The following is a 25,778-nucleotide window of genomic DNA, read 5'->3' as shown; positions in this document are numbered from 1 at the left end:
TAACATAAATAGACCAAAATATGCTGGTGTATCAAATACACCAGCAAAATAATAGAAAGCTATGAAAGCAACTTTTTGATTTTATATCATTTTAGAAACTATCATAGATTTCTAACATATATAAACCAAAATATGAATAGCTGGTGTGCAAACTAATAAAAACCTATGAAAGCAACTTTTTGATCTTATATCATTTTAGAAACTATGATAGGTCTCTAACATAAATAGACCAAAATATGAAATAGCTGGTGTGGAAACTAATAAAAAGCTATTAAAGCAACTTTTGATTTTATATCATTTTAGAAACTATCATAGATTTCTAACATATATAAACCAAAATATGAATAGCTGGTGTGCAAACTAATAAAAACCTATGAAAGAAACTTTTTGATCTTACATCATTTTAGAAACTATGATAGATTTCTAACATAAATAGACCAAAATATGAAATAGCTGGTGTGGAAACTAATAAAAAGCTATGAAAGCAACTTTTTTATTTCATATCATTTTAGAAACTATGGCAGATTTCTAACATAAATAGACCAAAATATGCTGGTGTGTCTAATACACCAGCAAAATAATAGAAAGCTATGAAAGCAACTTTTGGATTTTATATAATTTTGGAAACTATCATAGATTTCTAACATATATAAACCAAAATATGAGTAGCTGGTGTGCAAACTAATAAAAACCTATGAAAGCAACTTTTTGATCTTATATCATTTTAGAAACTATGATAGGTTTCTAACATAAATAGACCAAAATATGAAATAGCTGGCTATCTAACAGCCGAACAGCGTTGTTTTGTAGAACTCGTATTGGCCGAGCAATAGAAGGAAATGTTCCAAGCCAAACGCCACTACAATACAATATATGGATGGATAATGGAATAATAAAGAAGGCGCAAAACAAAAGGAGGAAAAAAATGCTTAAGTTTTCTCATTATACCCAGGTTACGAGACACGGTTTTACAAACATAATGTACATGGCGCTTGAATGATAAAACATCATCAATATAAACCCCCAGGTACTTATAAGAACACACCCGCTTCAGAGCTCCATACTGTGTTGCAATATCCTGAAACCATGGATAAAAATCTGGTGAACGGGAAAAAATAACAAAATTTGTCTTACCCAGATTAATCTTTAATCTATTTACCCTCAACCAGGAATATAACCTTTCAATAGCATCTTTCGTCGATGTCTGAAGTAAATCTTCTGTCTTCACGGTACTAACGGCAACTGTGTCATCAGCAAATAATGACTGTGTCATCAACTGTGTCATCAGCATTCCTGGGGTTTTTGGCCATATCACTAACATTAAAACAATAACTTGGGATACAATTAGGCATATCATTAATATACAATAAAAAAGAATCGGACCAACAACTGACCCCTGCGGGACACCACTAGTCACTGGGCGGGCGCCTGATTGTATACAAGTCATCTCTACAAATTGGTACTGGTTACTAAGGAAACTCCGTATAAAGTCAAGAGCTTTACCTCGGATCCCATACACCTCGCATTTTTCCAGGAGTAGGCCATGGTCAAATGTATCAAAAGCCTTCTGTAGGTCTAGAAACACTGCACCAACCTTAAATCTTTAATCTAAATATTTTTTAATTATACTTTTAAAAAATATAAATGCATCCTCTGTATTCATATATTTTCTTAACCCTAACTTATTATTATAAAAAAATGTAAACTTCTCTAAGAAATAGGTCAACCGATTACTAAAACATTTTTCAATAAGACGAGAAATAACTGGCAAGACTGATATTGGGCGATAATTACCCAAATCATTTCTATCACCACCTTTATAAACCGGTGTCACTCTTCCATTTTTTAAACAATCTGGAAACCTTCCTTGACGGAAGCAGTCATTAATCAGTGATGTCAAAACACCAGATATACAAGGGAAAATGCATTTTAGAATTTTTAGGCTCACTAGGTCACTACCGGACGAACTATTTTTCATACTATAGATAATATCCCTTAACTCATCTAATGTAATCATCTTTAGATGTAGCGATACATTTGCAGGAGATGGTAGAGTAGATCCAAAGGGTGGGTCATCTGGAGACGAGGAAATCATCTCGGCTATTTGTAGGCTAACTGAAGAAAAATGATTTAAAAACTCATTACATATCCCAGTACCATCTACAATTATAACCTCATTAACAGTCACTTCAGTTGGTAGAATATTAGACCGCTGACCTATAACATTACGGATTATTTGCCAAGTTTTCAACGGGTTACCTTTAACATCCTTGAACTTCATACTAAAATATTTTTGTTTAGCCTCACAGAGGAGATTATTCAAACAATTACGAAAAGCACGGTGCCGCTCTTTATCCTCATCCGTCAGTCTTAAAGCTTGTGACTTAAACAGTCTATTTCTTACATTTAGTTTTTGAATAAGGTCATGCGTTATCCATGGCTTCCTCCCATTATGTTCTCGACCTTTCGAATTCCTCACTGCTTCCACTTTCTTAACCATTTCTAGAAGCTTACTATAAAAGAGTGAAAATTTAGTATTTACATCACTGTCATTTCCAAACAGAGATACCCATTCAATATGAACCATATTATTTTTTAGTTTCAATAGGGCACTACGATCAAAAACTACAACTCTTTTACTCCGTTCAGGAGTTTCTCACTTAGGAATAGATACCTCAAAATCTGCAAAAACACCAAAGTGGTCAGATTCCACATTTACAAGAACTCTTGGCGATCTAAAAGGTGAATTGGAAAAAACATTATCCAAAAGTCTTGCAGACGTCCTAGAAACTCTAGCCGGGATGTTAATCGTAGGGAACAGCCCATAATACATACAAAAATTTGATAACTGAGAAGTCACAAAAGATTCCATATCCAGCATGTTAATATTAAAGTTACCTGGAACAAAACAAGGGTTATTAATAATTTGTACTTTTGCAAGCTGTTCATGAAGATTCTCAAAAAATTCTTGAATAGAACCAGAAGGAGGCCTATATACAATTACTAAATATGTATCAACATTATTCAATTTAGCTTGTAATACTAGTGTTTCACACACCATTTCCTTATATTCACTTAGATCATCTCGGACTCTAACATGGAGATCTTCACGAACATAAGCCGCAAGACCCCCGTGTTGACGTAACTCCCGGTTCCGAATAAATAAAGTATATCCATATTGAAACAACGACGAAACCCACACTACCTTTCCATCATACAAACAACAAAAAATAAAATAAAAATAAAAAATAAAATTAAGACAATGAAATTTTGACCTAAAATGAATATTTTGACTCTATATACAATAGCAATTCTTCAGCAAAGCACATATAAAATTGAAATAAGACTTATAAAAAAAACGTGAACGTTAAAACTAAATACAGGCCCAGAATCATTTCTTCAAGAATGTTCGACCTGGACTGAAAAGAAAACAATACGAAACGAGGCAATTCATTAATTTTTTTATTTCCCCAGGGGTGATTGTATCAATCCAGCAGTCCTAAAATATCATGAGAGGGCTCATCTGAACAAAAATTAAAAGTTCTAGTGCTCTTTTTAAGTGACCAAAGAATCGGCGGGCAACTTGGCCCCCTCCCACGCTCATTTTTTCCTGAAGTCATTCAATAAAAATTTTGAGACTGCCATTTTGTTCAGCATAGTCGAAAATCTAAAAAAAATTTCTTTGAGGATGACTTAATCCCCCACAGTTCCCAGGGGAAGGGCTGCAAGTTATGAACTTTGCCCATTGTTTACATATAGTAGTGGTTAATGGGAAGTATACAGACGTTTCAGGAGGGGTTTTTGCTGGTGGGGGGGGGTTGGGTGGGGAGGAGGGGATTACAGGGGAGGATATTTAGATGTTTCATTGGGGGAAGGGACATTTCTATGAAGGGGGCGCCCAGTATTATTTTAAAAACTATCAAAAATTAAATAAAAAACAAGTTTTTTCCACTGAAAGTAAGGAGCAACATTAAAACTTAAAACAAACAGAAGTTATTGCGTATATGGGGGGGGGGGTTCACCCCCTAGTCGATACCTCGCCCTTTACGCTAAACTTTTTTTAGGACATTCAAAATAGCTATCTACTCTAACCTGCCTTTGTGATTCAGGGGTTTGTGATTCGAACAAATTTTTAACTTTAGCGTAAAGAGCGAGGTATTGACTAGGGGTAAACTCCCTAATATACGCAATAAAAAAATACAAATATAGAAGTTAGTTACGTAAGGTAATTCGTGAGTTATTTCAGAACAAAATTTCAAGAAAGCCATTTAGCCAAAACAAGTAAAATTAATATGCAAATTTTCATTCTAATTATTCATGTACGGTAAGCCAAAATCAGAGCTGCATTAATTCAAAAACGTTCAGAAATTAAATAAAAAAACAAGTTTTTTAACTGAAAATAAGGAGCGACATTAAAATTTATAACGAACAGAAATTATTCCGTATATGAAAGGGGCTGTCCCCTCCTCAACGGCTCACTCTTTACACTTAAGTTTGACTCTGTCACACAACTTTATTTTTTAAAACAATAAAAATAACTTTAGCGTAAAGAGCGAGGCGTTGAGAAGGTTAAATATTCTTAAGTTATAGAATGTTTTAGTAATTGTGGTTGGTGTACTCCACTAAAAGATAAGACAGACAAGTAAACAATTAATGCTTTTAGAAGCGTTTAAACAGAGAAAGTCTCAAAAATTAATAAGTTAAAAAATAGTGAAGGGACATTTTATGGAAGGCTTAATGATTGGATCTCGTCTAATTAAACAGAATAGATAAAAATTAATTGTAGAATTTTTTTCTGGAACGCTATTCGATATATAGCTTATCAGTAGAAATGTAAGATTTTTTACTTTCCAGTTTAACTTTTCCATTAGTAGTTTCTTGTGTTTTTTGTCGAGATTTAGGGAAAATAAAACGTAAAACTAATTTTAGAGATTTTGTAAGGACTAGTAAAAGCAGAGATGTTTTTGATAAGGGGTATCGTTCAGATTCTAATATGGATGAATCTTAAAGAGCTAAGTGCTAGGGTTCCAACCCTAGTTTGGAAACTTACATTTGATTGAGTTCGAAAATTATTTATAAGCTCAAGTCTAAATCTGAAATGACTTGACTTTTTTTCGTCCAAAAAACAACTTTCGTCAAAGGAAAAGGCAACGTTATTTATACTATTTATTCTAATTGAAAGAATCGAATATACTATTATACTAATTGAAAGAAATCCAAAATGAACTTTGAAACATCAAGAGAATGTAACAGTGACAAAGTAAACCATGAGAAAACACTACTGAAATAACCCAACTCTTGCATTTCAACGAAAAAGATCAAAAATGAACTTTGAAACATCAAGAGAATGTAACAGTGACAAGGTAAACCATGACAAAACACTACTGAAATAATCCAGCTCTTGCATTTCAACGAAAAAGATCCAAAATGAACTTTGAAACATCGAGAGAATGTAACAGTGACATGGTAATCTACGACAAAACACTACTGAAATAATTCAACTCTCGCATTTCAATGAAAAAGATCCAAAATGAACTTTGAAACATCATGAGAATGTAACAGTGACATGGTAAACCACGAGAAAACATTGGGGCTCCGGGGGGCATTTGGGGGTCTGGGGCATTTGAGGGGCCCTGGGGCCCTTTGGAAGACCCCGGGGACCTTTGGGGTGCCCGGTGGGCTTCTTTGGGCCCGGGGGGTCTTAGGGGGCCCGGGTGAGCCTTTGGGGTTGGGGTAGGGGACCTTACAACACTGTTCAAATGAAGCTTGTGTATAATAACGACCGCGGAGTTTCACCCAAATCATCTTCTAAAATGTCTCAAACTGTTTCGCCTAAATCATCTTTTAAAATGTCTCAAATGGTTTCTCCCAAATCATCGTCTATAAACTGTCTCAAACGGTTTCGCCCAAATAATCCCTAAACGTAATTTCTGAGTGTTTTATTTTGGCATCCCTGCGCTGTCACACTTGAAATTCCCATGAAAAAATTCCCGCGTTAATCTCTTCATCTCTAAGGTGTTCTTGGTTACTCTATTAAGGCTTCGATAGAATATTAATTTATCGCTAAGTCTAACGACGAAGCCATATTTAAAAAATAGAATATTAATTTATCTCTGTCACTAAAGACCATTTATCCCTCAGACCTAAAGATCAAAGAAGCCCATTTGTTTCTTAATTCCCCTTTTGTGGATCAATAATTCCCGTCGATTATGCAAATCAGTTTCTCGGAAATCTAGTTCCCACTAGGTGTCATTGACCCATTAGTGGTTCAATAATCCTTGAATAAATTATAACCTGTCGGTGTTAGACTTAATTATAGATGGCAGCACATGTGTTCGTTCCGGAGTAATACCTGGCTCCCTACTCATATATTGACTAATTCATAACAATGAAAGCCTTAGAACTTAGTTCCACCTGCGCCTTCAAAGGCACCAAAGGAATCAATAAGGAACCTCCATTCATTCTTCTGATTTGGTGCTGGGACAATGTTCTCACATTGGGGCTGGAAAAGTCGAGGAGGTGCATTAAATCGTTACCATGTGTGTACCTGGAAGTACTTCTTGGTCTGCCGCTACGACCCCTACGGATCTTCATGTTGCCAATGGTGAATGCATTTCGCACTTTATGGTCATTCATCGTAAGGACTTGTTTTCAGGAATATCTATGTTCATGCTAGAGTTGTGGTCTCTTGATCACTCGAACATTTATGGGTTGGGATTACGGAAAAACTATTGAACTGATATGTGGTATACTTAATGAATTTTGATTGAATTTTAAAGAATATCTCGTTCCATCAAGTCAGCAAGGTATTATAAATAGAGGAAATTCTAAATTTATGGACAGAGCAATGGCTACAGTTCGATCTGGGGCACTAACTGAAATACAACGCCACAAATGTTTAACCTATTGCTTGCATCTAGGATTTTGCCATGTTCTGTGTGGTAGAACTGTTTAATTCCTAGAACCTGACGAAGACCGAATATTCAAGGTAAAGATAACCTTGATGATATTTTTTATTTTTATGCTGTATTTGAATCAACACACAAGCTATAAAATTACTTAAAAGGTAGAATGTTTAAAGCTCCAAGAATTTCTTGCTTATTTTGTAGAAGCCCTGCTGAGAATGATATGCTCCAGGAATATGAGATAACACAAATTTTTAGAAGAGAATACTTCTTAATAATTAATCCCTTTACCATAAAACCAAAAAAGCATGATATATAAATATTATCTAGTGCAGCTTGAATTGAAATCTTACGAAAATTTGATTTAATTTCACTAATCAATCAGGGCTGTATCTATAATTTTCCATCAGTTGATATCAACTCTAAAGCAAACAAAGCTACCTCAATCACTCCACTTTACTTAACTGCATAAAAATATTGCCTAGATATCCACATCTTCCTTAATTTTATAGTTGAAACCCAAATGATATAGTCACATATAACCTAAGGATTTATAGCTAGTTATCTATAGTCATCTTTTCTTAGTCGGCATATAGGTATACTTTTTTAATACATTTTGATTTTTGGCATTTATTACTATCTTTGCCCTGTTTATAGCCCTGTTCATCCACCAAGAAGGTGACCAATCTCACAAAACTTATTGGTCCATTGATATTTAAATATTTATCACATAAATTAATAACTTTAAGAAAGTGTCAAGCAAGTAAAATATTCTTTGTCTTTGTGTAAAACTTATTATAACATAATTTAGGCGTAATTTTTCAATTTTGATACAACTTTCTTAGAAAGTATATAACTTTCTTATAACTTTCTTAGAAGGCATATAGAGAAATTGTTTGTTCAAATATATTTCCTAATTCATGACTTATCTTCGTAGAAATTTTCGTACTAGAACTGTAATAATTATACGTGACTTTTCTAGGAGCTAATCTTGTCAGTAGCAGTGGTTTCCAGGGAGATAATAAAGAAAATTTCCTTAGTTCCACTAAAGACAGTTTCAAAGAATCAATAGTGGCAATCCTGCCCCCAGATCTGAGGCACCTGGTTGATCCAACAGCCTCTTTAGCAAACCATACAAATTCTGGAGCCGCTTCTGAAGTAAGTAATTTTTTTTTTTTTTTAACGTTAAGACAAATTTTCGAGGTACTCTGATTGTCCTCAACACTGTCGGTCTGCCCGACCTTATCACAGACAACGCTCTAGCGTTGCCTATATTAAAGAGCCATAAGGCTTCAATGTATTATTATTCATTATTATTATTTATTTCCCAAAGGCACTTTGCAGGGAAGAGGTAGTCGTATAAACTTCGGAGCGGACTCTTTCGATTGGAAATCAAAATTTTTAGTGCCGTTTCAAGAGTCAAAAGTAATTGGAGGCAGGCACCCTCCATCTCATGCCCTTATTTCTCCAAATGCATCTGATCAAAATTTTGAGATAGCCATTTTGTCCGAAATAGTCCAAATATGAAATGAGTATGTCTTCACTGTTGATATAACCACTCACCACCCCAAGGGCAAGGGTTGTAAGTTATGCAGGTTACCTGTTGTTAATATTTAAGGTTTTTATTGGGAAAGGAGGGCATGTTTGATTCTGGGTTTCCAAATAAGCTTACAGTATTAAGGTGAAACTTTAAGGAAATGTAGAGAGGGATACTGAACACAATAAAAACAAACTGTCTGCTAGCTTGTTGTTTAAAAGGAATATCACCAATATCTAAGAAATGGTTGAGGGTAATAAGTTGAAACTTTCGGAGAATGTTGAGGGAACGTTGAAGATTGATTGGAGGGGTATGTTAAACAAAATAAAAAGGCACTATGCACATCCTGTGTATCAAAAAAGGCGTGTCTACAATATTTTAAGAAAGGCTGAAATCAAGTTGAAACTTTCAGGACATCTGGAGGGGGGTGGTGAAAAGTGGTGGAGGGTTGCCGGGCCCCTCCTATGCCCTTATTGACTGTCCTCCCACTACGAAATTCAATAAAATCATGAAATAGCCATATTGTTCAAATTAATCTTAATGCCAAAAAACTGTGCCCATGAGGATGACGTAACTCCCCATAGCTGTTGATAGGGATGCCGAATACAGTAAAACAGACTATGTGCACGCTGATTGTCAAAAGGGTGTCTCAGCAATATCCAAGGACCGCTTGAAGGTATAAACTTGAATCTTTTAGAGTTTGTTGAAGGGGATGTTAAAAGTAATCGGAGGGCAACCAGTCCTCTTTTACCTTTTCTAGATATCCCTTTCACTCAACACTTATCGACACTTTAAAAAGTTTTTTTTGTTCAAAATAGTCAAAAGCTCTAGTGACTATGCCTCCCGGTATTTAATACCCCCCCCCCCTCACACACATATAGCCCCAAGGACAAGCATTGTAAATTCAAGAGTTTGTCCCTGTGTACATGCAGGATTTATCTTTAGAAAAAGGGGGAATGTTTTATTGCATGTGTTTTTGGAAATGCTAAAGTATTAAGGTGAAACTTCAGGAAATGTTGAGGGGCATGTTAAACTAAGTCAAAAGACAGTATGTGCATCCAAGCTATCAAAGAAGCGTATCTGTATTATCTTAGGAAAGGGTAAGGGTATTAACTTGAAGCTTTCACGACCACTAATACTTCTACTACTGCTACTGCAGCTGCAAATGCAACTAATTGCGACTGCGACTGTGAAACTTCCGACTGCGACAACTTATTACTGTGACTACCTGCAACTGCCACTACACCTTCTTGTGACTACTTTTAGTGAATGTTTAGGGGGATATTGAACAATACCAAGACGCACAATGTGTATGTATTCACACTATGTGCACGCTCGATGTTCCAATTTATCAAAAACGCTTATCTGCAATATCTCAAGAACTGCTGAGAGTATTAAGTTTAGACTTACTGGGCATGTTGAGGGGGATGTTGAAAAATGGTTGGAGGACAACAGGTCCTCCTCCCGTGCCCTTTTTAGCGGCATTTATTCAATATTTCAAGAAGGGTTCGGGAAGAGTATCAAGTTGAAACATTCAGAGAACGTTCGATGTTGAAGGAATATTGAACTTGAAGACATTATGTGCATCCCAGTTGTTAACGGGCGTATCTGCAATATCTCAGAAACGGCTAAGATTATTAATTTGAAAATTTGAAGGAATGTCGATTTGGATGTTGAACTCAGTCAAAACACACCGTATTCATTCTGCTTGTCAAAACTGCATGCCTGTAATGTCTCAGGAATAGGTAAGGACATTAAATTGCAACTTTCAAAAAACATTGAGGATGGCATTGAATTTGTTAAAAATACAACTATACAACTGTGCCTCCCGTATGTGAAAAGGGCGTATATGTAAAACATCAGGATCGACTATTGGAATTTAGTTGAAACTTCAGGGGATGCTGAACTAGATCAAAAGATATTATCGACATCCAGTTTGTTAAAATGGTCTGTCTACTATCAAAGGAACAGTTAACTGTATTAGTTGAAAATTTCACAGAATGCTGAGGGGGATGTTGACCTCAATTAAAAGATGCTAAGTGCAGCATCCCAGTTGTCAGAAGAACACATTTGCAGTATCTCAGGAACAGCTAATGGCATCTAGCTGAAACTTTCAGGGAATATTTAACTGATTCTGAAATAAATTGAATTTAAAAAAAAACAAGTTTTTCAAATGAAATTAAGGAGCAACATTAAAAATTATAACGAACAGAAATTATTACGTATATGAGGAGGTTCGCTCCCTCGTCAATACCTTGCTCTTTACTCTAAAGTTCAAACTTTGTTCCAATTCTTTAAGAATGACCCTTGAATCACAAAGACGGTTTAATTAAATAAACGGCTCTATTGAAAGTATTAAAAAAAATTAGCGTAAAGAGCGAGGTATTGACGAGGTGGAGAGCCCCCTCATATGCGTTATATGGGGCCAAGTTACCCTACAATTTTTTAGTCACTTAAATAGGGCACTAGAACTTTTAATTTCCGTTTGAATGATCCCTCTTGTGATATTCTATGACTACAGGGTCGATGCGATCACCCCTGCAAAAAAAATAAATAAACAAAATGAAATAAACACGTATCCATGATCTTTCTTCTGGCAAAAAATACAAAATTCCACATTTTTGCAGATAGGAGCTTGAAACTTGGTGTGGTTTTCATTAAGATTTTATGACTTTTAGAGGGTGTTTCGCCCATTTTTAAGATTTTAACGAGAATAAGGCAAATTTTCTCAGGCTCGTAACTTTTGATGGGTAAAACTAAACTTGATGAAACTTACATATTCGAAATCAGCATAACAATCCGATTCTCTTCATGTATCTAATGGTATCAAAATTCGTTTTTTAGAGTATTGGTTACTATTGAGCCGGGTCGCTCCTTACTTACAGTTCGTTACCACGAACTGTTTGATCAAAAGCCACTGATTAGAACTAATATATTAAAATTGGATATTTTAATTCTTAAGCCAAGGAAGTAAAAACTGTGAAAATTATTTATTATATTGACCAATAACAAATTTTGGCAGTACAAAGAACGAAAACTAATTAAACAAAAATCCCTAAAAAGAAGTTTTTAAAAGAAAAGTGATTACCGATATTAAACTCAAGACCAACAGTGATACAGCCATATTATTATTGAAACTCAAAACGATCTGTAATTATAATAGTAATTATAGTAATTAAATTCCAAAACAAACAAAAATTAAAATAAATAACTGTAACATACATAAGGATAACAGATACTTATGCAGATGAATAAATAAATTTCAAAATAAGTAAAATTAAAATTGAATATTAAAGTCAAACTGAAACCGAACAAAAATTACAACAAACAGGAGTTTTCCCCCTTTCCCCCTCTTTCCCCCTTTTTCCCCCTTTCCCCCTCCCCAAACTGTAAAAGTTCTAAAGCCTAATGCATCATTTGTGCATTATTGAAAACAGAATATATTATAAACATTTTTTTACATTTAAAACATTGAAAACAAAATTTAGTGTAATAACATCTTGAACTGCTGAGATTTCCTGGTGTTAATAGCATTATATATTATATATTCTGTTGATTCCATTAGTTATTTTTTGTTGTCTTGATTATTATATTGTTTAATTTTCTTTTTGTGGTTGATGTTGTCTTAAAACTTCATTTCTGGTGGTCTTGGCTTTAATATGGCTCTGCTTTTCTTTGAAAAACTTTTTTTTAGGGAAAGCTTTTTTTTATTAATCTGAAATGAATGCACATTTGCAAATCTGACCAAGTGTTGAAAGCCTACTGGAGGAATATTTCATGCTTCTTAATTCAATGTCAGCAAGAAGGGTTTTGTGTACTTAATCCTTGCGCACAATAATTGTGTCGCGCGCAATCCTGTGCGCGCAATAATAAATATTGTTTTACTGGTAGATTTTTTTTCTGGGTGGATTATCTTAACACCTTTTCTAGGCCGATTGGGCCTTAGACTTCCCAATTAATCCTAAAAACACACTTCAAGAGACCATTATTTTGTCAATGAGTATTTTCACTTAAGGTATATTTTTTTAAAATGTATTAAGTAAGATAAAACTTACACTTAATTAGAATATTGAGAGGTACCTTGTTATTTCCGATAGAGGCAAAAATTAAAGAAAAAGAATATAAATATATCTATTACGCCTGGGACTATGGTATCACTCCTAGTTGATCTATTTTATAAATGATCTATTTTATAAGATAAAGTATGTTTGTATTTAAAAACATATAAAGTTTTTTTGTCAGCTTTACCTTTATCCATTCTAGGCTGACAACATAATGTCTGAAGTTAGAAGAAGAACTCTTGAAGAAGAACTCAAGAAAGTTGAGGGCGATCGATTGAAAATGGCAGACAGAGAGAGGCTTAGGAGAGAACTGGAGAGGCTAAAGGGTGATCAGACATTAAAAAGGTGAAAATCATTACTTCGTTTAAGAATTTCTAAACGGTGACCTATACGCCTCGATAAGTTTAGAACTATGAAATTAATACCGTTAATTCATTTTTTAAAATTTAAGTAAAAATTTTATTAAAAATAAAATTAAGAAAATTAAGTAAAATATATGCAAATTGAGCGAGATGGTGTCTTGCAATCTTTAAATTTACTGAAATATTTATCTTTTTTAAGATTTAAATGGTGGTTTACTATATACTTTAAACGGTGTAAATGAAGGCAAGATATATCTAAGCTAGGTTTCAGGTCTATGTATAGGAAAGGAATAACCACTTTTCCGTCTCTATTGCTTGATTAGTGATTATTATTTGTATAATTAAAATCAGAATTTTTCGAAAAAACCTGGTAGGTCATAGGCAATGATGGCCTATTATTTATCGAGGAGCAAGAGTAATATAAAAAAAAGTATTTATACGATTTTGACAACCAGAAATATTTTAGAATAAGAGAAGTGTATCTTAGCATATATTAAGTTAGTATAACAGAAGTATATTCTAACTACAACATAATACTTCGATCCGGACGTATTATTGGCTAGTAGATTTCATACTAGCTAAGACTGTTGTTAACGATGATTTAGACCGTTGTTATGGGGGACAAATTGAAATCCAATTTACCTTTGTCCTAAATTTACCTTTGTTGATCCTAAATTTAAATTTACCTTTGTCATATCTTGTCGTTTTTCTAAATTTACCAATTTGGCTCAGGTTTTTTTAGGTGTAGTTTGTTGTTGAAGAAACTATGAAACTAACGAAAATTTAACGGTCATGATAAATCCTTTAAGAGCTCAGGGTCGGCTTATTTTACTCTTATCTTTTTGTAAAACAGACCTTAAAACTTTTTGTCCTTAATAGATATACTATAAGTGTACAATTAGTGTAACTATTTAAAAGTGTCCCATGTGCACCCAAATTTAAAAACTTAAATTTAGAAAAAGGTTAAAGTCAAACGCATTTTAATGTTCATATTGGTCCTATAGGCTATAGATATTTATTGCAAAACAAAAGCCTCTTTGGGCCATGGCAAAAACAAACACAGTTGCATATAAAGTCAAAACAAATGATAATAACATATATAACAATAACTAAACATAGCCCCTAGCAAATAAAATTAAAATTACATAACAATTGCAACACATAATACTATAAAACTAACTCACATAATTACACACAATGTCACACACATAATAATAATAATAATAATAATAATCGTGTATTCAAAAGCCTTTCTAAAGCCTTTCTATATGTAACTATCAAGTTTAGGGTGGCTGGAGTTCACCTCCCCGGCAATTACCCATCCCCCCTGAAAAATACCCCCCATGGAAAATACCCCCTTGGAAAATACCATCCGGAAAATACCCCCCGTAGAAAATAAGGCTTTCCAAATTTGAGAATTTTATTTGAGTTTTAAATTTTTTGATTTCCGTAGGGGCTTCTCCTACGGAAACTAAAGTTTTGGTACTCGGTACTTGGAGTTTTGGTACTTGTGTATTGTGGGCCAATCACTCAAGTTTACGCTGTGTTAAAATCGAGAATAAACCGGTTTCTTCGTTAGTTTTTTTGTCAGCTTAGCGCGAGACAAGACCAAGACAAATGACAAAATATATGGGAAATATATAATTTGGGCAAAATTTTTGCACATAAGGGGGCGGGAGGGTAAAGTATGTAATGTTTCACTTAAGTGTCTTTTCAGAGTGTTAATTTTTTTTTTCAATTACCGTTCTAAGAATTAAGTACTATTATTAGGTTAATGTAGTGTTTCATTTAAGTATTTTATTAGGATCGCTCATCAAAGTTTATGTTATTTGTCCCTTTCATTTATGTTATTTTACTATGTTCATGGCCGTATGTTTGGCTTAAAAATACATTTATCTATCTATCAATCTAACATGCAAAATAATTGTACCAAAAACATTTTGCATGTAGACCCGCTATACTTTACTCCCCCCCCCCCCCCGCCCTAATATATTTTCCGCGGGGAGGTATTTTCTGGGGGGATTCTCTGCGGGGAGGTATTTTCGGGGGGTTAATCACTGGGGGGGGGGTAAACACCTGGAAACGCCCTCTAAAGACAAAACCGTCACAGCAGTCGTAGTAACAGTGGTGGTTGTAGTAGTAGTAGTATTAGTAGCAATAATAATAGTCGTTGGTAGTACTAGTCGTAGCATAGAAGTAGTAATTGTAGCAGTCGTAATGGTAGTAGTTGTAGCAGTAGTAGTAGTGGTATTAGTAGTCGTAGTATTAGTAGTCATAGCAGCAGCTGCCGTAACAATGGTAATCGTAGCAGAATTTCTTAAAGTAGTAGTTGTTGCAGTATTAGTGGTCATAGTAGCGATGGTTGTAGCAGTAATAATAGTAGTCTGAGTAGTAGTAATCGTGGTAGCAGTACCTTGGTACTAGTAGTAGTGGTGGTAGTCGTAGCAGCAGTAACAGTCACAATAGCAGTAGTAGTTGTAGTAGTGATCGTAGTAGTGGCCGTAATATGAATAATCGTGGTAGTAGTGTCTGTGACTGTAGTAGCTGTGGTTGTAGTAGCCGTGGTAGTCATTGTAGAAGTATTAGTTGTAGTAGGATATAGTTGTAGTTGTAGTAGGAATTAGTAGGATAATGAAAGGAGTTCAGAGATTTAATCCCTAATCATCTGAATGTTCATTCAATTCTTTCGAAGAATCTCTAATAGAAAGTTAGGAAACATCGGCCCAAACGGCTTTTTAGGGCTTAGGTACCCTCGCTTCCTCTTGGAAAATCCAATCTGGCAGCGAAAGTTAGGTCGCAATAGATATATTGCGGCCCACTCGGCCTGTGGCAGGCTTTTTATATCATCTAATAACCATTAGCATAATCATTGCGTCATTCTTTAATTTTAAGTCATGAGGTATCAAAATATTATTCTTTATTTTTAAGTAATGAGGTGTCAAATCAGCAATTTTAATTGAATCGGGGAATCGAGGCCTGAATTTATAGATAGCAAAATAACTTCATTATATTCAAGGGTCGTAAAATAAATTCATGTGTGAAATCATTTCCCTTTTCCTGTGTATCTTTGCAGTCGGTAAAATAGCCTGTTTCTTCACTCAAGGGTGAAAAATCAGCAATTTCAGTTGAATTAACTAATTTTGGCGTAAATTCAATTTTCTCCTTCCTTTTTATCTTTCACAGACTCATACACGCTAAGCTAAAACGTTTCTACATTTCATTGTATTTTTGCTTTGCCATAAATCGGCAGATTTCGTTGTGCAATGTTTTTCTCTGTAATTCAATGTGATTTTTTGTTTCTTGTTCTGTACCTTTTTCTTTAGATGTTCAAAGTCATTTGTCATCTTTTATAAATTTGCGTACGTCATAGAGACTAAAAATAAAACTGCCACTTCGGTAAACGTTAATTTACAATTGTTGTACAACAATAATGATAATACGCTGGAAAAGGAGAAGTGTTTGTCCAACTACCCGAACTATCCACAAATAAAACAACCTGGAACATCATGTGAGACTAGACCAATAAGTTCAGCTAAAGTAAAGGGCATTTACGAATTGCCTGAAAGTGCGAAAATCCTAAATAAAGAAGAAGGAAAATGTGGCTAGAGGACTAGCAACAACGAGGATCAAAACGTCTTCAAAATGAAAGTGAAGAAGAAAGAATTTTGCGGCTGAAAGACGTGTTACAGCGAGACTCAGAACGTGTCAAAACGAAACTGAAAGAACAAAGACACTTGGGGTTAGAAAACAAGCGACAGCAAGAATCAGAACGTGTCAAGAACGAAAATGGAAAACAAAGACACTTGCGGTTAGAAGACAAGTGACAACGAGAAGCAGAATGTTTTAAAAACGAGAGTGAAGATAAGAGACGCTTATGGTTAGAAGACAAGCAGCATTGAGAATCAGAACGAGTCGGAAGCGAAATTAAAGAGCAAAGACACTTGCAGTTAGAAGATATGCGACGCTGAGAATGAAAAAGATTCAAAAATGAAAGCGATGAGGGAAAAAAATCCGGTTAGAACACATGGAACTGAGGGCATCATAACATGTCAAAAATGGGAGTGAAGAAGAAAGAAATATTATATTGGAATAACAGCGTCGTCGAAATTTTCAGTGCTAGCAAGGTATGGCACATACCTTGTATCTTTTTTCTTTGTTGACCAGTTTCCAGCATTCTTCACCCGGTGAAAAGCACTCCACTAAGAGATTTCAATACAAATGTTGAATAAAATTACTATTTGAAACGATTAAAAGATGTGGATATCAATGGAAGAAAACATAATAATCTGATTAATAGGAGTATTCAATATTCAACAATTATACAATAAGAATTTCGTTGTTTCAGTTTTTTTATTCTTAGGCTGTGTCTGGGACCATGAGGGGGTGGGGAAGGGTAGGGTGCATTGCCAGAAAAGTGAGAGCACAAATAAGGAACGGAAATTGTACTACTTTTATTTTAGTAGTATTTTAGTCGAATGGGAGCTGAGTGGTGTGGGATTTGAGTTAAACAGGGGTTGAGTTGAATAAGGGTTGAGCTGAAAGAGGGCTGAGTTAAATGGGTTGAGCTGAATATGTTTGAGCTAGTTAAACGGTGGTTGATTTGAACGGGAAAAAAATAATTCACAAACTACCTTTAGCTACGACAGCGACGATAAGTTTCAATGATTCACTATTTGCTTATAAGAATCTATGTTTCAGAAAGACCGATTTATTTAACAGAAAGACCACATGATTTTTTTTTTCTTGAGGATTGTCTTAGGGTGCTGTGAACTAAGGCTTAGATAAATTACTCTTAGAAAATAAGACTATTAGCTGTTCTTCAGGTGACTTGTTGTGGAAGCCAGTATTAGCGTCAATGGGAATAGGGAGACAGGGGACTTGTGTCCCTCCTATTTTTTTCAAATTATTTCTTCAGTAGGTATGACATATCACGGACCGATCTAACAAGAAGAAGCGGAGGATCTAGTGGTGCAGCAATAGCTTCAAGCTTGGTGAGAACCAAACGAGCAAGAGGCCATCGACGAATCATGTCTGATCCTAGATTTGCAACAAGTCAAGATGATATCTACGATGTAAGATAACACATCAAATTTTATAAAGACATGGCTCTTAGTGATTTAAAATGCTTTTAATTTTAAAACAAACTTCTAATGAAGCTATGAAAGTTTATTTTTAATGATTATTGGCATTAATATAGTTGAAATGAATTGGGTCTAGGCGTTTCCTCCTCTGGAAAATACCCCTCCTTCATAAAATATACCCACCCCAGAAAATACCCCCCCCCCAAAAAAAAATACCACTTTCTTCGGATAATACCCCTCCGCGGAAAACTATACACACACACCCCGCGGAAAATACCCCCTGGGAAATTCCCCTGCAAAAAATTGAGCAGCCAGAGAGAAAATAGACATATATATATATATATATATATATATATATATATATATATATATATATATACGATGCATGTTTTTTAAGTAAGTACCGTTTTACGATTACGCCGCCACAGTACTACGGTCGCCGTTCTGCGCATGCACGCTGGTTACCTACATCTCTTGTCTACGCACTGACGCCATTACAGTCTGATTTTTAATTGTGTACGTTGTTTACTGAGTGTTTAAGATGCCTCCGACAATCGTGAGTCCCGCCGATTGTGAAGTACGTGCGGTTATACGATTTCTTAGTGCTAAAGTCGTAAAACTGATCAATATTCATCGTGAGATATGTGAAGTTTACGGACAAAACATTATGAGCGATGGAATGGTAAGGAAATGGGTGAGAATCAAAACAACAAACCATGGAATGGCGCCATTCATCATCACCCAGAAAAGTGAAATTTTCCGGGCAGAAATTGTTTGCTTAAATTTCACTATTTTGGGTGATGATGAATGTCGCCATTCCATGGATTGTTGTTTTGATTGTCACCCATTTCCTTACCATTCCATCACTAATAATGTTTTGTCCGTAAACTTCACAGATCTTACGATGAATACCGATTAGTTTTACGCCTTAAGGCCCTAAGAAATTGTATAACTGCCCGTACTTCATAATCGGTGGGACTCACGATTGTCGGAAGCATCTGAAACACTCAGTAAACAACGTATACAATTAAAAATCAGACTGTAATGGCGTCACTGCGTAGACAAGAGATGTAGGTAACCAGCGTGCATGCACCGAACGGCGACCATAGCACTGTGGCAGCGTCGTAATACGTATATAACATGTACTATACATATATATATATATATATATATATATATATATATATATATATATATATATATATATATATATATATATATATATATATATATATATATATATATATATATATATATATATATATATATATATATATATATATATATACAGATATATAAAAATATATATAATGTCGTTTTATTATCTAAAGTGTAACAAAAGGACCAGAAATCAAAAACCGTTTTATGAAAGGGGTTGGTTCGTCTCCAATCACTTTTGACTCATGAAAAAAAAAACTAGAACTCCCAATTTCTGATGGAATGAGCATCCTCAAAAGATCCTACGACCACGAGGTGGAGATGGGGATAAGGAACGGTTAGTCCCTTTATAAAGCCTACGGAATAGATTCTATTCATTTAGGGTTAATGTTAGTCTTTAGTTTCATAATAAACGCGCAGACCAGAAATATTCCCAGGAATCAAGAGGAATTAAATATAAATTTCTACCTCCTACTCTCACCCCGCCCCTTCCTTAAAACTGATTCTGTATTTACATGAAGGTTCATTGAGGGGTGGAAACATTTGTCCAACTTGTAAAAACGTAATAAAAATACATAAAAGCACATTTTAGATGTTTTGTTTTAAAGTTCTTTTTTGTAACCCCCCGAAAGAAATTACCCCACCAAACAAAAGTCCTGCATACGGCCTTCATGGTTACATATCAATATCTATCTCCACCCTTCCCTCGTCTTTCTCTTAGAGCTAATTTTGTATTTATCTGAATGCTAAGTAAGTTTTGTAATTTATCCATTGCTTACAAATAGTGTTTGTTATTGGGAAACAAACGGACATTTTTTGAGTGTTCTAGTCCTTTTCTACAAGTCGAAAGTGAGTGTAGACCAACCAGTCCCTGTCCTAAAACTTTTTATGATATCAGGTACTTTTGTTACCCCTTAGGACATATGATCAACATTTAGAGGTATATATTTTGTACTTACTCTTTGGCTGCTCAATTTTGCGCGTGGGGGAATTTTCTATGGGGAAGGGGAATTATCGGGAGGATTTCTCCGGGAGGGTGTTCGGGGGGTATTTTCTATAGGTAGGGGCTTGTTTACGGTGTGGGGGGCATTTTCCTCGGAGGTACCCGGGGGAGGGGGATAAACGCCTGCCCCAAATGAATCAAATCGACCAAGTGTGCTCATTCCGTGCATAGGACACATAGGTGCATACAGGGCACCCGAAGAGTATGTCGGAAAACATTGCTGCAAATTTTGCAGTGGAAAAGATACAAATATAACTAAGAATAGCTCATAGGTAACAACAAACTTAAAACGAGTTTACCACGTATCGCTATAATGGTGCTTAAGTGTTATTTTGTACTTTTATCAAAAATAGTGAAGCATAGTCGAATAGTATAAAAACGTGGTAGGAAAATATTGCATATTAAGTATACAAAACAATAAGTAGATATAGCATGGACTGCATATCATAAATTACTATATGCAAAAATTACACTAAACCATAATCTTAGTTCTTAATATACCCTAGGAAACGCCTAATTTAAAAAGGGAATGAGCTATAGACTTAGGTTTATAACATGTATATTTACATACAATTTTTAAGAGTCGTCTACACTTAGCTTGTAAAAGTAGCCTAATGTTGAATATAATTTGTCTTTTAAAATGCGAAATTTTAAATTTAAATCCCTGTTTTGCAACAAGCTTTACAAAAGTATAATATTTATATTCATCCTATTCAAACAGTTCGCGGTAACAAATTTAGGTGAGGAGTTACCCGGCTCAATAGTAACCGAAACTCTTAAAAACGGAATTTTGATACGAATAGACATATCAAAAGAATCAACTTATTATGCTGATTCAAAATATATATATGTTTCATTAAGTTTAGTGCTACCCATCAAAACCTATTGGCATGAGAAAATGAGGGAAAGACCCCCTAAAAGTCATCGAATCTTAATGAAAATCACACCATCAGCTTTAGCCTATAAAAGAACTCTAGTATGGAGGTTTCCAGCTCCTATCAGCAAAAATGTGGAGTTTAAATTTTTTGCCAAAAGACAGATCACGGATGCGTTTTTTTTTTTTTTTTTTTTTTTTTTTTTTTTTTTTTTTTTTAAGGTGTGTAAATTTACCCATTATTTACGTATAGTATTTATTATTGGGAATTATGCATACATTTTCCGGTTGGGGGAGGCGAATTCTCTACTGATGGGATTTTCCACGTAGAGAATTTTTCCATGGGGATGGAAATTTCCAGGGGGTGAATTTGTCAGAGGAAATCTTATGCTGGTGGAGTTTTCTCAAATTCCTACATGAAATTCCTCTTATATCCTGCAGTCTCTTTGCCGACTCAATTTTACGCGTGGAGATGTTAAGGGAAATCGTCCGTGGTAAATTTTCAAAAGGATTGCATTGTTTAGAGGATATATCCGTGGGAAAGAGGGATTTTTCCGTGGACGTGGAGCCAGATTTTCTGGAATTATTTAAAAAACGATCAGAAATTAGTTAAAAATTCTAGTTTTTTCAACTGAAAGTAAGGAGCAACATTAAAACTTAAAACGAACAGAAATTATTACGTATACGAGGGGGCTTTCCCCCTCCTCAACACCTCACTCTTTGCGCTAAAACTTGAATTTTGTCCCAATTCTTTAAGAACTTCTCCTGAAACACCATGTTCGCTTAATTAGAACAATAAGAAGCTTTTTAAAAGTACTAAAATATTTGAGCGTAAATAGCTAGGTGTTGAGGAGGGGGCAGCCCCTCTCATCGTAAAAATTTCTGTAGTTTTAACATTGCTCCTCACTATCAGTTGAAAAGACTTATTTATTGTTTTTTTTTTTTTTTTTTTTTTTAATTCTTAAGCAAAGGCCAAATGTATTCTAGTATTTACGATCTATAGCAAGGCGGTTGACAATGCGACAGCACTTTGTTTTTTTATACGAAATACCCCACAAAACACGTACGTAAGATTTTTTGCTGGAGGGAGCATGCATTTACGAGTGAGATAAAACTTAATAAAATTGGCAGTTATGCCGAAAATAGTATATGAAGGAGAGAAAATTGCAGAAATCTCAAACCCGAGTTCGTTCTTGGACGGTATCGTTCAAGTTATTTTCACTCAGTAAATTTAGAAACTCATCCAGAAACAGCACCGAAGTCAGACGGCCACACCCTGCTCCTATTGCACAGCAGGAATAGAGCATATTGAAATATCTTACTGATGAATATATGGAGTTGAACAGAGCACGATCAACAATTTCCTAGTCTGTCTCAAACCCAAGGAAAGGAGGTAGATATAACTTTTCCTTGGCAAACATCACTTCAACGCGTCCCTTACACTTGCTTGACATCGACCTATCAGTCGGTTTCATGCAGGTTTACGAGGCGGTAATCATTCTCTTTGGTATAACTAGGCAACAAAAACAGGATACTATTGTCTTCTACACACCAGAAAAATGATTATAAGGTTTACTTGGTGTCTTCTGTCTAAATTACCTGTTTGGGTTCTTGACATACTTCCAAGTATACACCACGATGGTAAAGTAAGCCTTAAAAACCGTTCAACCCAGATTGTTTAGCATGGCAGTGACTTTCCCAGGATATTTGGCTTCCTTAATACTTTCCATGTAGAAGAATAAAGTCAAGCAATCCCACTGCTCAAATTATTGAACTACAACGGCTGGTCTAGACAACCATCTTTTAGCTATATAGCTTAACTTTTATATGATGACCTTTATACTATATGTAATGGTAGTTGAGTTAGATGAATGGATGTTTCACAAATGAATTTCAAACATAAATCACGACACGAGAAGCTGTTTTAGGCTCACTCTCTATTTTAGGCTACGTAATAATCGCTTACTCTCTTCTTGGGCAGGTTTGTCAATGAAAAGAAATTGGTTCATTATTCTTTTATCGGGTGCACGCGAAGAAAACCTCAAGCTTTTAACCCCAGAAAATTTTTTTTGATATTTCTGCAGTTTTCTTTCTTACATTTAGTTCTCAACTGGATAACTGTACAAGAAGTAATTGTAACATTATCAAAGGTAATGGACCCATTACCTTTAACCTTCCTATGTTCTAAATATTGCGCGATAACTTTTTAACCTGATAATCTATCTCATATTTTTTTCTTCTTTGTCATTGCAGCCTTTAAGTACAAATGCCATGAGTCGCGTTTCAGCGTTACGAAGATCTTTTGAATTTGAATCGTTGGATGATTCATCTCGTTTTCGTGAAGAACTGGGTATTAGGCCTGGTGCTCACTCGGTTGCCGCTATCAATTCAAGCGATATAGGGTATGAATATGGACACAGAGGATCAGACATAGGAGGCCTGTAAGCTGCTTATTCTATTTTATCATTATTGGATAAGGTTTGGGTAAGATAAGCTATTGCATATAACCCAGAATTATAAAATCTCTTGGAATATATAAGGAAGTTTAATCTTGATTATATCCAGGTAAAAGGACCCTCGGTTAGTAGGGAACCAATTCGAAGATTGGAAGATTAATAGGGAACCAATATTGAATATTGAAAGGTTACATTGGAAACATAATGTTTTTCTCAGGGGTCTTAATCAAAACATTATTTTCCACAAAACAAGTTTTTCAAAAAGAAGTAAAGAGCTCCATTAAGCCAAAAATGAGCAGAAATAAAGTCGAATAATCTTAAAAGTGTAAAACTGCCACAAATCACCATGAATCAATAAATGAAACACAAAACGAACAGAAAATACAATAAATGACCAAGGCAAAGTAAAAAAAACAAACAAATGACCGCGGATTGTCAGTTTAATTGACAATATACTGATATTTATTCCTTAAAGTTTTGATAAATTTTTATTTATGAAATTATATAGTAATGCCACTCTGCTTTCTGTGGCACACATACGGAAATTAACACAAGGAAATTAACATATGATTCTTGGTTATGTTGGTTTTGTTTGTTGATTTTTGTTGGTTATGTTGGTCATTGTTTGATGGTTATGTTGTCTGATGTTTGTTGTTTAGATTTTGTTTGTTTCTTGTTGGTTATGTTGGTTGATGTATGTTGATTATGTTTGATTGTTATGTTATCATGTTTGATGGTTATGTTGTTTTTTGGTTATGTTATGTTGATGTTTGTTGGTTATGTTGGTTGCTGTTGGTTATGTTGTTTGACGGTTCTGTTTTGTTGGATGTGATTATTGATAGTTAATGGTTATGATGACAATGTTGTTTGTTGGTTATGTTTGATGGTAGTAGAAGTGACCCTATAACTCCGACGCCCACACCATATATTGGCATAGAGTCATTAGGGAGAACACGTGGTTAATGGGGTCAATGACCTAAATTGATTGCATAATCAAAGTGTGTCAACAACAACAACATCGACCTTGACATTCGCTGAGAGCGTGCACTTACAACAACAACAACATCGACCTTGGAACACCTGTGCTGTCGACCTCAATTCACCTATCGTGAATCAATAATTCCCCTTAGAAACAACAAATTAATTCCCCTTTCTTGACAGATCAATCAACCAATGACATCATCTGTCAGACTTTAAAAATTTTCACATAGAAACGATTCTCCAGGAATAGATCCAAGTCATTAATGTCATTGCCTCGGAAACAACTCTTTTGGTCAAACTCCAAAGGATATTAATAACCAAAGGCCATGGAAACAACTCTCCAAGAAACATCTTAGCGATGAATTATTTTAGCGCGGGAATCAGGTTTCTTATTAATTTGAAATGCATTAGCGCAGAGATGCCAAAAACAAAAGGAACACGCTGAAATTACGTTTAGGGATTATTTGGGCAAAACCGTTTTAGACAGGCTATGGAACTATTTCGGCGAAACAGTTAGAGACATTTTGAAAGAAGATTTTAGGAAAGGTTTTAGAAGAGAATTTGAGGGTGAAACTCTGTGGTCGTTATAATACACAAGTTCCATTTGAACAGTGTTGTGAGGTCCTCTACCCCAGCCCCAAAGGGTTCCGATCCCCCACCCCAACCCCGAAGGAAGCCCCCCGGTACTCAAAGGTCCCCCAAGCTCCCAAACAGCCCCAGCCCCCCAAACGTCCTCCTCAGACCCACAAAGGCCCTCTTCTGGTCCTCAAAGGGCCCCCGGACCCCCAAAGGGCGCCCCGGACCCCAGAGGCCCTCCCCCGGTCCTCAAAGGGCCCCCGGACCCCCAAAGGGCACCCCGGACCCCAGAGGCCCTCCCCTGGTCCTCAAAGGGCCCCCGGACCCCCAAAGGGCACCCCGGACCCCCAAAGGGCACCCCGGACCCCAGAGGCCCTCCCCCCGGTCCTCGACGGTCCCCCGGGCCCGAGAAGCGCCGCGGGCCAGGAATGCGCCGCATGGGGATGCGCCACAGGAGGATGCGCCGCGGGTCGGGGGAAGCACCGCAGGGATGCGCCGAAGGGATGTGCCGCAGGGATGCGCCGCAGTGATGCGCCTCAGGGATGTGCCACGGGAATGCTCCGCAGTGATTCGCTGCAAAAAGTAAACTAAAAAGTAAAAATTTCGAAATGTTATCCCCCAAACACCCTCCTCAGACCCCCAAAGGCCCTCCCCTGGTCCTCATAGGTCCCCCGGGCTCCCAAAGGGCCAACCGGCCCCCAAGGGTCCCCCGGGCCCCCCAAAGGTCCTCCCGCGGTCCCCAAAGGTCCACTGGGCCCCCAAAAGACCAGCCAATCCTCAAGGG

At 35.9% G+C, this 25,778-nt stretch overlaps 1 protein-coding gene across 1 annotated transcript in view; it reads left to right on the top strand.

The window, feature by feature from the left end:
* The window catches only part of LOC148943507 (uncharacterized), a 452,088-nt gene that overhangs the window by 283,643 nt on the left and 142,667 nt on the right, over window positions 1–25,778 (top strand). Inside the window, exons 15-18 of the mRNA XM_089100994.1 lie at window positions 7,888–8,063; window positions 12,706–12,848; window positions 17,784–17,937; window positions 23,235–23,422. Coding sequence (XP_088957120.1) covers window positions 7,888–8,063; window positions 12,706–12,848; window positions 17,784–17,937; window positions 23,235–23,422 — 661 coding nt within the window. The remainder of the gene's footprint in view (window positions 1–7,887; window positions 8,064–12,705; window positions 12,849–17,783; window positions 17,938–23,234; window positions 23,423–25,778) is intronic.

The sequence above is a fragment of the Artemia sp. Qi Xiang Cuo genome, chromosome 15 (assembly GCF_049724085.1).
Source record: "Artemia sp. Qi Xiang Cuo chromosome 15, ASM4972408v1, whole genome shotgun sequence".
In the NCBI taxonomy this organism is placed as follows: Eukaryota; Metazoa; Arthropoda; class Branchiopoda; order Anostraca; family Artemiidae; genus Artemia; species Artemia sp. Qi Xiang Cuo.
Note: the sequence above shows the minus strand (reverse complement) of the source record. Positions and strands in the feature narration are given on the sequence as shown.